Here is a 13,766-nt window from a genome sequence, read left to right on the forward strand (position 1 = left end):
TGACCCCCGCGGGTTCTCCGTGCGTAGTATTGATAGAATTGTGACCAATATTAGAGGCGGCCCAATACAAAAACAACTTGCGCAACGGGAAGCCCGATGGACACTGAGCTCACTCCAACCCAAAGGACTAAATGAAACATTAAGCTTTGTTCCTTTTTTATAGAACTACATCTGCTTCTGCTCTGTGTACTACACTCCACCAATCCTGACCTGAGTCATCCCTCAGGGTTTCTTTGAGGTAACCGTTTTTACGGTTCCCCTCTCTACTCATTTTATTTGTTGTTGTATTTCCATGTTTTTAACTTACATTTTATTTTGTCTTGCCACAGTTTTTCCTCGAGCCATCCAACTTTTCGTGCTAAGTGTACGCGCTGCCGCTGGAAACCTTCGGCTTTCATTCTTCATAATACCCACGAGTAACTACTCCTCATGAGTTTCTAGGGGACATCCTACCTCATAAGCATGTGATATAAACCATAAAAATTTACCATTTCCCCAGTTGGGTTTTCCATTATGAATGTTCATCGTGATTAAGGACTGCATTAACTGAAATTATGTCGTGTCTTATATGTATAATATGTCCGTTCTTGTAATCCACTCCCATTGGCACTTCCCATTACTCCCTTCACAGTCACGATCGTCACCCCCTCACTCCCACCCCTCCCTTGCACTTTAGATTTTTTAGACAATTTGTATAATATGCAAGTATAAACCCACATCAGGTTTTGTATTGTGAATTTGATAAATATATGCACTATATAACAGTTTTTATATCTTGTATCAATCTCAATGTGTTTGAATTAGGATATCTATTTATAATAATATAATAATGTAAAATAATTTTATATAACAAGACAGATTTTATTTTATTTCTACAATTGTAAAAAGTGTTTTATATCGTAACTATACCATAATCAACATCTTTATGCACTTTATTGCTGTATATACAGCCTGTAAATACAGCCTTTTGATGTACATATGCAACATTTTTTGCACAGGGGTTTGATGATGCCCTACCCCTCACGTATCTAACAGGAGAAAGTATTCCGTTTTTACTTATAAGAATTTTTCTATTTTAGGCACTCTAATCTGAATATGCACATTATACTATTTAAATGCGAATCTTTTCATTGTAAAACTTACCTCTGTTCATCCTTTAGCTGTCCTTCGATTCCTTTTCCGCAATGCGCATGCGCGGCGGGCCAAGACACACTTGCGCCACAGCAAGATTATCATTCCGGCCCGGCCAGGTGCCTGGCCATATGCGCATGCGCGGTGGGCTGTAACCACGCGATACCTTAACGTCAAAGCGCGATCAATCTCCTGACTTGGTCACGTGACAGCCATCATGACTCGGTCACGTGACAACCAGCATGCACGTTCATTGGCTGCAATAAGACTCTTAATGTGGCTCGCTGCCCTGGAGACTCCACCCCCAGACGAAGGCTGTGAACCAGCCGAAACGTCTTCCAGGCAGCGATCAGGTTTAATATGGGTAAGTTGCTCTTACATTGTTGATTATTACACCATTGCCATCTGTTTATAATTATGTTGTCACTCTTCTATGCTTCCCACTTTACATTATGTATACATGTTTACGGCCACGGTAGCCTTATTATTTACCTACACTGTTCATTTGCCTGATCTGTTTGTCTGGAATTCAACTCTTGCCTTGTGTCCCCCTGCGGTGGGGCCAAGTTTTTTAACCAGTATTTTGCTTTATTAATAAACATTTTGGATTATTTACTTATTTTTGTATTATCCTGTGCTTTTTGTTGGATTAAACTCTTCCTAGCAGTTAGGAAGAACAATAGGCTTTCTTTATTACAGGGCCAGTAGCATTTTAATTCTTCATTAAAGTGTATTTCTACAGTATGTTTCAGCAAAATGTTAAATAACAATTAACTACATATTAGCTTATATTTCAATGACCCATTTCAATATGAATTAAACTTATTCCTGGAATACCCCTTTTAACAAATCTTAAATTTTAAAATAAATAATATTATGTACAAATCCAAATAGCCAATATAATTGTTAAATGAGAGTAGCTGAGACCGGCTACTATATGAATTACTATGACTGCTGGCTGCTGGGGGCATTCCTGTGATTACTGGGGGCCTGATTGTGATGAGTGGGGGCATTTCTGTGACTTCTGACTACTGTGGGCCAATCCTGTGACTACTGTTTAACAGAATCATTCGTGTTACTACTAGCTACTGTGGGGCATTCCTGTGACTACTGCGGTGTTTCACTGTGACTGCTGGCTCTTGGGGGCATTCCTGTGACTACTTGCTACTGTGGGTATCACTATGACTATTGGCTATTGGGGGCTTTTTTTTATTACTACTGGGGGTATAACCATCACTACTGGTAACTTGGGGAAGGCGTTGTGACTACTGGGGTCTTCACTGTGATACTAGCTACTGTGGTCAGGCACTGTGACTACTTGGGGGATCACCATGACTACTGGCTACTAAGGGCAGATGCTGTGACTACTAATAGTATCATTATGTCTACTTGAAGGATGACTGGGACTATGATTTTGATTCATAAAAGAAGCAAAATTACAGTTATGAAGTAGCAATGAAAATAATTAATATGGTTGGGGTCACCACAACATAAGGAAGCATATTAAACGGTCACTGGAGAACTTCTGCTCCATACCTTCCCTCTTTAGCAGCAGTATCTTCCTGGTGATCTCCTTGTTTCATAATGCTTCTCCCACACCGGTCACATGATCATGACGTCATAGGAGGTCCTTGTGCACAGAACGCAGTAAGTGCTGCACAGTGCTCTTAGCATTTTTTAAAGCAGGTGGGACTGCTCCACGGATACCTGAAACTGCATCTGCTCTTCCTTCCTTACCCCTGAGAAGGAGGGGGAGGTTCTCAGGTTATAGTACAAACTTTATTTTTTATAAATTAAATATCCACTCACCAGCAATTCCAGCAAATCCCCAGCCTTGGATTTCACAGGGAATGGGAGTTATAGTGCAATGGGTCCCTGTCTGTTGTATGTACTGTAAATGAATACTGCTGCCAGCAAGAAGACACATCCTGCATAGTGATGAGGTTTGGGTTCAATTCAAGTTTGACAGGTTCATCCGAATACTGGGAAAAATATATATTCTAGAACTGGACGTCAACAGGTATTTGACCCAATTACAAATCACATTGAAATCAGTTTAACTCCCACAAATCCCTTTAAAAAGGGGGTAGTAAAGGCTATAGAGGAAGGGTTTGTGGTTTCCCATTGCTCCTTTTACCCCAGAGAGAATAATTGGGTCTATACACAAGGAGCGCCTTTAACCATGTGTAGCTGCGAGAACAAATTTTCAGATTTTGATGGACCGGCAAATAATACCTTTAGGATTTTGATGGACTGGCCGACTATACAGCAAGAGCGCCAAAATTTTGATGGATTGCCAAACTATACCGTAACTGCTAGAATCATAAATTTATATGTTGTAAAATGTCCTGTAAACCATGAAATGATTATTTTATGATATCTTTCCACCCGAGTAAGCAACAAAGATTCTTATTTTCACTTTATTCCGCTTTAATTGTCAAATGGAGCATTCATTTTCCTTGGTTCCTAATGGATTTCTAATGTTTCTAATATGTATTTTAGGTTTTTAAAGTGAACCTGTCATCAGGACACACATTTTCACCTAATGACAGGTTCCTATAACCATTTTAAAACTAATTGACAATCTATATTTAGAATTAAAATTAAAAATTCTACTCTCTTTTAAAGGTTAATAAATGTGACCTTGTATTCCCTGACATACTAATCAACCCCCCCCCCCAACAAACAGCTGGATCTTCCTCTCTCTTTTCCTCCCGCTGCTGTGAGATGACAGAGATTTGCTTGTAGCATAAGGTCAGCTAACCGGCCGCTTGAGGGAGGGGGGAGGAGCAGGGAGAAAAGATGAAGTCCTAGCAGAGGAGAGAGTAGATAATGATGATGATGTAACAGATGCCCCAGTGACTTGATGCAGTTTAAACATAACCTGACCCCTAATGACTTATTTACTATTATAATACATTACACACCAGTATTAACAAGAAACTTATTGTTGAAGAATTTGCCTTTTACTTTAGTTTCTGGGCATGAATAAAATATTTACCATCAAAATCAGCAATATCCATCCTTGACTTATCAATACGCGGAGCATACACAACTTTCACAATTTCATAACCGGCATCTTTGAAGGCCATCTCCAGATCCTCCTTTCTTGAGGTCATTATATTAAAACGTTTGTTACCAGCATGATAAAATGTACCATTCAGTGTACCTGAAATCAATAGGTGTCCTCCAGGTTTTATCAACTCCTGGAAATTTTTTAGAACATTACAGTAGGATTTTATTTCCTTACATGGACATTCAAGACAGAGACAACACAGGAGACAGTCAACTGGTGACACAATGATGGGATCAAATGGGTTTTTCTTCAGAGCATCACATTTTAGGATTTCTTTCACCTTACTGCGGAGCTTCTCAGCCTTTTGTTCACAATTCTCCCTTATGAAATACAAAAATTAAAACAATTTGACATTGGAACTGAAGCTTCTGCCTAAAACATTAATTATGTGAATGCCCAGGTAGGACATTGGTTCCCAGTAGTTCGCCTAGTTGCAGGTTAAAAGTATGGCAGACTATAGGAAAATAATTTGGTAGAAAGTGGCTACCCTTGTTATGTAACTTATCATTACAGATATACTATATTGTGTGACCGGAGCTCTATACGTTCTTAGTCCTTCATCCTTATTTCAGATTCATGTGAGTTCTTATTCCACACATAGGATCCCTTAGTACATTTACAGACCAATCCGAACAAAACGCTTCAGATGAGAATAAGACACCATTCAGACACGGAACTGCTATTATGTCCTCCTAGTCCTCAAAATTCTCCTGGTTGTAAATTCCGCTATGCAGAGAAAATATACAAGGACATAGTGTAGACATTTCCAAAGTGTTAAGTATTTTAATATCAAATATACACACATAAAATTAAGTAAGAATGCGTATATAATTTCATCGAGGACGCCAAGTCACTGCCCGACCCTGGGTTTCACCTTGCAGCTTCTTCCGGGGCATGACCGGCGTCAGTCCTCACTTTCAAATTATACATACATTGTTGAGATTAATTTCTCTTTTGACAATTCATATAATACAGATATGCAAACCATAATACATGATAAATACAAACAATCAAAAAAATTATTAAAAATCTCTATTTTGATACACTTTTCATACTAAGTTTGTATGGGGTTTTTCTTCTTCCACTACAACAACTGAGAGTTCAGTTAGTCATCTAGCTGCACGCTTCCAGGTGCTGTAGAGGAAGAAAAAAACCCCATACAAACTTAGTATGAAAAGTGTATCGAAATAGGGATTTTTTATAACTTTTAATAATTTTTTTGATTGTTTGTATATATGATGTATTATGGTTTGCATATCTGTATTAAATGAATTGAAATTAATCTCAACAATGTATGTATAATTGGAAAGTGAGGACTGACGCCGGTCATGCCTCGGAAGAAGCTGCAAGGTGAAACCCAGGGTCGGGCAGTGACTTGACGTCCTTGAGGAAATTATATGCGCATTCTTACTTGATTTTATGAGTAGATTTGATATTAAAATACTTAATTCTTTGGAATTGTTTACACTATGTCCTTGTATATTTTCTCTGCATAGCGGAATTTACCACCAGGAGAATTTTGAGGACTAGAAGAACACTATAGCAGTGTCTTATGGTGTCTTATTCTCATCTGAAGCGTTTTTGATCGGATTTGTCTGTAAATGTACTGAGGGATCCTAAGAACTCACATGAATCTGAATTAAGGATGAAGGTCTAAGAATGTATAGAGCTCCGGTCACACAATATAGTATACTTTTAACTCTTCGGGTGATATTTGGATCCATACGGGACCGTTGATGTAGCTCTTTTCACAGATAAGGTGCTGCATTTTTATAATTTTTGAGTTTTACTTTTTTAAATTTATCATTACAGACCCTCTTCCTAATTATGGAATTCTGAGTTCACATGTTATTTTATTTATCATGTCTAGTTTCCAGATAAATCATGCCTGCAAAGGACAACAAGAATAGTTGCCCGATCTTCTCCATTTCATTACAGGAATCTCATCCCATTTTGACTTTATAGTACAGCGTTTTGGATTCTCTACAATGTATTATCACTAATCTTGCAGATTACAATATCCCTGTACATAAGGCCTTATGTTTTAACTTGCAAAATGATTAAATACCTGTTTCCTTCCAGCTCACATACATGTTCGATAATGTGAGTCCAGTCAAAAGCATCTGGATCCTTTTTCAGCCATTTTTGGAATTCAGCCCGGTTTTGCTCCAGTAGATCCGAGACAATGATTTTATCAAACACTTCACAAGCAGAAAGGAGCTGATAAATGGAGGCTCCTGTGCCAAAATCAAGCAGTGTATCTCCCTTTACTCCACCTTTAAAGATGTAAAACAATATGTAATTATCAGTTTGCTGCAAATTTTTTATGAAAATTCCACCAACTTTAGCACCCTATAATTATTTTAGAGGTGGAGGAGAATCAAATAAACCCATGGTGAATGGGGTCATCACGTTAGTGATTTGGGGAGGAATGGCTTGTTAATTTAAATACATTTTGAACTCTCAAAGTAAGTTGTGCGCTATATGAGCAGGTGCAGATTTGCCCCATAATGTGTATCTCTGCCATGTCCTCTTCTCTCACCTTTTCTATTTCAGAGTAAACAGAGCCTCTGAATAATAGCTGTCCTATAAATGTTACATTCAATTATTTAATCATTGGAATTACTGAATCTTACCTTTTGTGAAAGTTTCATGTAGATTTGGCAACACAAAACCTGTCCACTCCCCTAAAAGTAGACCTCCATTTGCCCGATACGATGTATTTAAGTAGTCTTTAGAGTTAAATTCATTTATGTAGTTTTGTTGAGAGGTAGAAGGGGCAGCCATTATGTTCTGTCCTCAGGACTGTTCTTGGACTCCTTTATAGATTCTTCAAAATTAGTCCGGATAGTAAAATAATGGCATTAACACAGACAAATAAACTGTAAATTAATCAAAGTGTTTTCTCTTTTATTTGGTTTTACCAAGGATTTTTTTTCACCTGTATATTTTGTTGCATAAACTAGAGAGGCTGGTTGTTGTTTTAAACAGTTTATATATCTATTCTATTAATAATCTAAATCTAAGTTGTCCAATTAAATGTGGTTTAAGTGATAACATTTAGATTGGTGCTTATTAGAGATGAGCAAGCATTAAAATGCTCGGGTACTCGTTATTTGAGACAAACTTTTCCCGATGCTCGAGTGCTCGTCTCGAATAACGAACCACATTGAAGTCAATGGGAGACTCGAGCATTTTTCAAGGGGACCAAGGGTCTGCACAGGGAAGCTTGGTCAAACACCTGGAAACCTCAGAAAATGATGGAAACACCACGGAAATGGACAGGAAACAGCAGGGGCAGCATGCATGGATGTCCTCTGAGGCTGCTTAATTGCACCATTATGCCAAAATTATGGGCAACAGCATGGCGATGACAGAGTGACCGAATGAGGCTAGATAACATCTAAAACTTCCAATAATTGACCCTGACACGATAGAACATGGCAAGCAGAGTCAGCGGCAGCAGTGGCAGGCTAGAGAGTGTCATGGAAACTTCCCCCAAATGGACTCAGGCTTCAAACCAATGGGTGGCAGAGAGGAACCACAGGAGGTGAGCAAGAAGCGCTGAAATTATTTCCTATGTGAACAAAAGGTTGATGGTATATTTAGTTGATAACACAGCATGGTGGCGACATAGTGACCAAGTTCCATAACGTATCTGGTGAAACACCCGAAAAATGAAGAAGCGCTGAAATAATATCGGTAAATGATAAAAGTTTGCCAGTATATTTTGTGGATAACACAGTTATCAAAGTTAACAAGTTTGATGTGGAAGCCATGAAAAAAATTCTGCCTGACACAGCTCGTTTGCTAAGGGGACGATGTCAGCTATATGGACGACTTTGGGAGGCAGCTATGGAGATGATGTGTAGAGGTAGCAATGGAGACAATGTGTGGAGGCAGCTAAAAAGACAATGTGTGGAGGCTGCTATGGAGACAATTAAATTTGGATAGTGCCTGTATGTGGCAGTCCAAAAAAGTTTTCAAACCAGAGGAGCAGGTAGGTGGTCCTCCAGAAAAACTAATTAGATTGAGTGCCTGTATGTGGCACTCCCAAAAATTGTTTAAAACAGAGGACCGAATAGGTGGCCCGCCAGAAAAATTAAATACATAGAGTGCTATAGCTAGAGCCAGTTGGCCCTGGCAAAAAATAACCAGTTTCCTCTGCTTTAGTGTACAAAGAGGAGGAGAAGGAGGAAAATGAGGAGAAGGAGTGCATGCATTATTCACGTTGAGCTTCTTTCACCTGGTGGAGAATGGAAATCCTGAGAAATCCAGGCTTTATTCATCTTGATAAGCGTCAGCCTGTCAGCACTGTCAGTCGACAGGCATGTACGCTTATCAGTGATGATGCCACCAGCTGCACTGAAAACCCGCTCAGACAACACGCTTGCGGCAGGGCAGGCAAGAACCCCCAAGGCGTACAGCGCCAGTTTGTGCCACATGTCCAGCTTTGAAACCCAGAAGTTGTAGGGAGCTGTGTGATCATTTAGGACGATGGTATGGTCAGCTATGTACTCCCTTACAATCTTTCTGTAAAGATCAGCCCTACTCTGCCGAGACTGGGGACAGGTGACAGTGCCTGGGGTGACATAAAACTGGCAAAGGCCTTGCAAAGCGTACCCCTGCCAGTGCAGGACAAGCTGCCTGCTCGCCTACTCTCCCTCGCTACTTGTCCCGCAGAAGTACGCCCTCTACCGCTAGCGCTGTCAGAAGGGAAATACTGTTTCAGCTTGTGCACCAGGGCCTGCTGGTATTCATGCATTCTCACACTCCTTTCCTCTCCAGGGATGAGAGTGGAAAGATTTTGCTTGTACCGTGGGTCCAGGAGAGTGAATACCCAGTAATCGGTGCTGGAATAAATTCTTTGAACGCGAGGGTCACGGGATAGGCAGCCTAGCATGAAATCTTCCATATGCGCCAGAGTCCCAACTCACAAGAATTCACTCCCCTCACTGGCCTGACTGTCCATTTCCTCCTCCTCCAACTCCTCCAACTCCTCTTCGTCTGCTCATACACGCTGAACAGTGAAGGACTGAGTGATGCTCCCCTCTTCTGTCTTGCCAACATTCTCCTCCTCTTTCTCCTCATCGTCCTCCACCTCCTCCGATATGCGCTGAATAACAGACCTGAGGGTGCTTTGGCTATCAACAAGGGAATCTTCTTCCCCCGTCTCTTGTGACGAGCGCAAAGCTTCTGACTTCACGCTGACCAGAGAGCTTTTCAACAGGCCAAGCAGCGGGATGGTGAGGCTGATGATGGCGGCTTCGCCACTGACCATCTGTGTTGACTCCTCAAAGTTACTCAGCACCTGACAGATATCAGACATCCACGTCCACTCCTCATTGTAGACTTGAGGAAGCTGACTGACCTGACTACCAGTTCTGGTGGAAGTTGACATCTGGCAGTCTACAATCGCTCTGCGCTGCTGGTAAACTCTGGATAACATGGTTAATGTTGAATTCCACCTCATGAGCACGTCACACAACAGTCGGTGAGCGGGCAGTTGGAGGCGCCGCTGCGCTGCCCTGAGAGTGGCAGCATCTGTGCTGGACTTCCTGAAATGCGCATAGATGAGGCGCACCTTCGTGAGTAAATCAGACAGATTGGGGTATGTCTTGAGGAACCGCTGAACTATGAGATTTAACATATGGGCCAGGCATGGCACATGTGTCAGACTGCCGAGTTGCAGAGCCGCCACCAGGTTACGGCCGTTGTCACACACAAACATGCCTGGCTTCAGGTTTAGCGGTGCCAGCTACAGATCAGTCTGCACCATGATGCCCTGTAATAGCTCTTGGGCGGTGTGCCTTTTATCGCCTGGGCTCAGCAGTCTGAGCACTGCCTGCTGTCGCTTAGCGACGGCACTGCTGCTGTGCCTAGAGCTACCGACTGATGGCGCCATGCCCACGGATAGTTATACGAAGGAGGAGGTGGAGGAGGGGTGGGAGGAGGAGGAGGCATAGTAGGCCTGAGAGACCTGGACCGAGTTAGGCCCCGCAATCCCCGGCGTTGGCAGTATATGACCAGCCCCAGGGTCAGACTAGGTCCCAGCCTCCACCAAGTTAACCCAATGTGCCGTCAGCGACATATAGTGGCCCTGCCCGGCAGCACTCGTCCACGTGTCTGTGGTCAGGTGGACCTTGTCAGAAACAGCGTTGGTCAGGGCACGGATGATGTTGTCACGTGCTGGTGCAGGGCTGGGACAGCACATCGGGAAAAGTAGTGGCGGCTGGGGACCGAATACCGAGGGGTGGCCGCCGCCATGAGGTTGCGAAAGGCCTCGGTCTCTACCAGCCTATAGGGCAGCATCTGCAGGCTAAGTAGTTTGGAGATGTGGACATTGAGGTCTTGGGCGTGTGGGTGGGTTGCACTGTACTTCCCCTTGGGAGCAGTGGGAGCAGTGGGAGCAGTGGTGTGCCCGGCCGGAGGTGAACGGCATTGGTTCCATTGAGTGGGGTGTTTAGCATTCATATGCCTGCACATACTGGTGGTGCTTAAGCTGGTAGTCGTGGAACCCCTGCTGATCCTGGTGTGGCACAGGTTGCACACCACAGTCCGTCGGTCATCCGGTGTTTCTTTAAAGAACCTCCAGACTTCCGAAAATCTAGCCCTCGCCACGGGAGCTTCACTACGTGAAATATTTGGCGCTGATTCACCAGCTCTGGCCCTGCCTCTCTGTCTGGCCCCACCACTGCCTCTTCCAACCTGTTCGAGGACTCGCCTCCGTCTCAGAAGCACTGTGTTTACCCAGCCAATCAACCCAGCTTGGGTCTTTCACCTCATCATCCTCCGATCCCTCAGTCTGCTCCCCCCTCGGACTTCCTGCCCTGACAACAACTTCACCACTGTCTGACAACCGTGTCTCCTCATTGTCCGACACCTCTTTACACACTTCTTCCACTACGTCAACAATGTCATCATCACCCACAGACTGCGACCGGTGGAAAACCTGGGCATCGGAAAAGAGCTCAGCAGCAACTGGACAAGTGGTTTGTGACTCTGGGAAGGGTCCAGAAAACAGTTCCTCAGAGTATGCCGGTTCAAATGCCAAATTTTCCTGGGAGGGGGCAGACTGGGGGTAAGGAGGCTGAGGTGCAGGAGCTGGAGGAGTGATGATTTCGGTGACATGGGTGGACTGCGTGGAAGACTGACTGGTGGACAAATGGCTAGAATTATTGTCCGCAATCCAAGACATCACCTGTTCGCACTGTTCTGGCCTCAACAGTGCTCTACCACGAGTCCCAGTAACTTGAGACATGAACCTAGGGAGTGTAGCTCTGCAGCGTTCCCCTGCCCCCTCATCAGCAGGCGGTGTCTCAACTCACCCAGGACCACGGCCTCTGACCCTTGCAGTAGTTGGACGGCCACGCCCTCGTCCTCTATCCCTAGCCCTCGGGTTCAACATTTTCAATATTAAAGTGTAAACTGTGTAAATTTTTTTGGTGTTTTTTTGTGTTTTTGTTTTTTTAACAAAAAGATGCTATCCTATTGCTATGGCTAGTTTCTAACCTACACTCACAGCACACAACAGCATTTTGTGCTGTGCCTGATGACTTTTAGTTTTGAAAAAAAAAAAAAGAAAAGAAAAAGCAGACTGTACCTAATTCAATCAAACCCCTAATAAATTGTCCCACTTAGGTGTTTGAGATGGATGTGTGTGAACGTTCGCAAGTCTCCCTGCAAATTTTTCACAATATGGTACTAGCTGCACTACTAGTGCCAGCAAGGCCAGCCACAAGCAAATCAACCAAAATAAAATATATAGCGCTATTGTAGTCCTAAGAAGGTCTGTTGGGTTCTCGTATGGCTAGTTTCTAGCCTACAATGACAGCACACAACTGGATTTTAAGTCACTTTAAGTTTTGAAAAAAAAAAAAAAAATTCGTCAGACTGTGCCTAATTCAATGAAACCCCTAATAAATTGTCCCACTTAGGTGTTTGAGATGGATATGTGTGTTACTAAGAGCTAAATAGAACGTTCCCAAGTCTCCCTGCAAATTCCTCACAATATGGTACTAGCTGCACTACTAGTACCAGCAAACCCAGCCACAAGCAAACCAAAAAAAAGTAAATATATAACGTTATTGTAGCCCTAAGAAGGGCTGTTGGGTTCTTGTAGACTCACTCCTGCCTAACAGTAAGCTAATATAACACCCTAACGGTATCCCTGCAGCAGCAGCTCTCTCCCTAACGGCATCCAGACAGACAGACAGTATGATGCGAGCAGCGCGGGCAGGGGCTAGTCTATTCCAGGGTCACCTTATCAGGCCAGCCAACCACTGCTATCGACGTGTAAGGGTACCACGTCATGCTGGGTGGAGTGCAGACTCTCCTGGCTTGTGATTGGCTCTGTTTCTGGCCGCCAAAAATCAAAACAGCAGGAGATGCCATTTTCTCGAGCTGGCGAAGTATTCGTCCGAGCAACGAGCAGTTACGAGTACGCTAGTGCTCGAACGAGCATCAAGCTCGAATCAGTGTGTTTGCTCATCTCTAGTGCTTATGTAACCAAATCCCCACATATTTTACGATGTGCAAAATAAATCATAAATTGTTGTGGAGAAATGTTCTGTGACTTTCAATTTAACTTTATTATTTCTTTCCATAATGCCAGTTCCAACATAACCCCAATTTAATCTGTATGCTAATAAGACACTTGGCACGCTCAGGACATGTCCTCATCACCTAGAGTACTGCTGTTCCCACTTCTTCCAGTGTTGCACCATACAGCTCGCTAATCTTCTACGTATCTGTGTATTGATATATTGGTATAGCCAGGAATACCAGTGCTTCAGGTGCTAAGGACACACTCTGGCTACACCAGCTGTCTTATTAGCATGCGGATTAAATGTACAATAATAAAAAAAGTACCTTAAAGCATCCCTACAACATGCTGCCAACAGATTATTAGGCTTGGTAGTAGTAATACTAATAGTGGTGGTAGTAGTAGTAGACTCTCTTTAACAGCCAGTCAAACTCTAAGCAATTGGAGTTTAATATAATGCATATACTTATAGGCAAAGTAGCATAAAGTAAAGAAACATACAAGAAAAGTAGTGGATAGTGACTTAGCTGTCTTGAAGGAGCCCTCCTGTAACCCAGTAATTCTGGAACAGCAGAATGATCTCTAAAGACCTGTTGAGATGAGCCTGTAGACCTTTGCCAGTTCCACCCTTAAATACCTGGAAATCTTCTTTGTTGTCCTATGAGTCACAACCAGTGATGAAATATTAAAATCAATCTAACTTTGATTACCAAATTGTGCTTAGTCAGCATATGTCAAGGGTACCGAAATAAACATATTTGAATTTTAAACAAAAAGTGCTTAGACATGTGTAAACCTCTCATTCAGATTTGATTTTCAAATTTTTTAAGAAATGTATTTAATACGTTGTGACAAAATGCTGGAACGTATCCACTGGGTGACCTCAAATAATTACATTTAGGTTGGCAGTAGACCAACAAAATTTCCCTCAGGGATCAATAAGGTTTTATCTTATCTAATCTTGTTACGACAAACTCAATTCTTATTTCTACGAGATCTACCGGACATAGGACT

At 42.5% G+C, this 13,766-nt stretch overlaps 1 protein-coding gene across 4 annotated transcripts; it reads right to left on the bottom strand.

The window, feature by feature from the left end:
* Positions 1-3,752: 3,752 nt before the first annotated feature.
* LOC140134969 (indolethylamine N-methyltransferase-like) lies at positions 3,753-13,390 on the bottom strand. Of its 4 annotated transcripts, none has more exons than XM_072155829.1 (5): positions 13,253-13,374; positions 6,844-7,050; positions 6,276-6,483; positions 4,133-4,527; positions 3,753-3,941 (listed from the first exon to the last, which is right to left on the bottom strand). In XM_072155829.1, exons 2-5 carry the CDS (start codon positions 6,992-6,994, stop codon positions 3,793-3,795), a joined length of 903 nt encoding a protein of 300 aa, XP_072011930.1. In that variant the 5' UTR covers positions 6,995-7,050; positions 13,253-13,374; the 3' UTR covers positions 3,753-3,792. The 4 variants fall into 4 exon arrangements, with proteins under 4 accessions (XP_072011930.1, XP_072011931.1, XP_072011929.1 ...); XM_072155828.1 differs by having other exon boundaries at positions 3,755-3,941; positions 6,844-7,037; positions 13,254-13,390; XM_072155830.1 differs by lacking the exon at positions 13,253-13,374 and having other exon boundaries at positions 6,844-7,068.
* Between the last annotated feature and the right edge of the window lie 376 nt (positions 13,391-13,766).

This window comes from Engystomops pustulosus, chromosome 6, assembly GCF_040894005.1.
Source record: "Engystomops pustulosus chromosome 6, aEngPut4.maternal, whole genome shotgun sequence".
NCBI classification, from domain to species: Eukaryota; Metazoa; Chordata; class Amphibia; order Anura; family Leptodactylidae; genus Engystomops; species Engystomops pustulosus.

What these genes read in the sequence shown, in the direction of transcription:
- LOC140134969 (XM_072155829.1), bottom strand. Translation starts at nt 6,994, where the DNA reads ATGGCTGCCCCTTCTACCTCTCAACAAAACTACATAAATGAATTTAAC. An exon ending in ACATGAAACTTTCACAAAAG is followed by an intron (nt 6,484 to 6,843) that starts GTAAGATTCAGT and finishes ACATCTTTAAAG; the next exon opens with GTGGAGTAAAGGGAGATACA. An exon ending in TGTGAGCTGGAAGGAAACAG is followed by an intron (nt 4,528 to 6,275) that starts GTATTTAATCAT and finishes GTATTTCATAAG; the next exon opens with GGAGAATTGTGAACAAAAGG.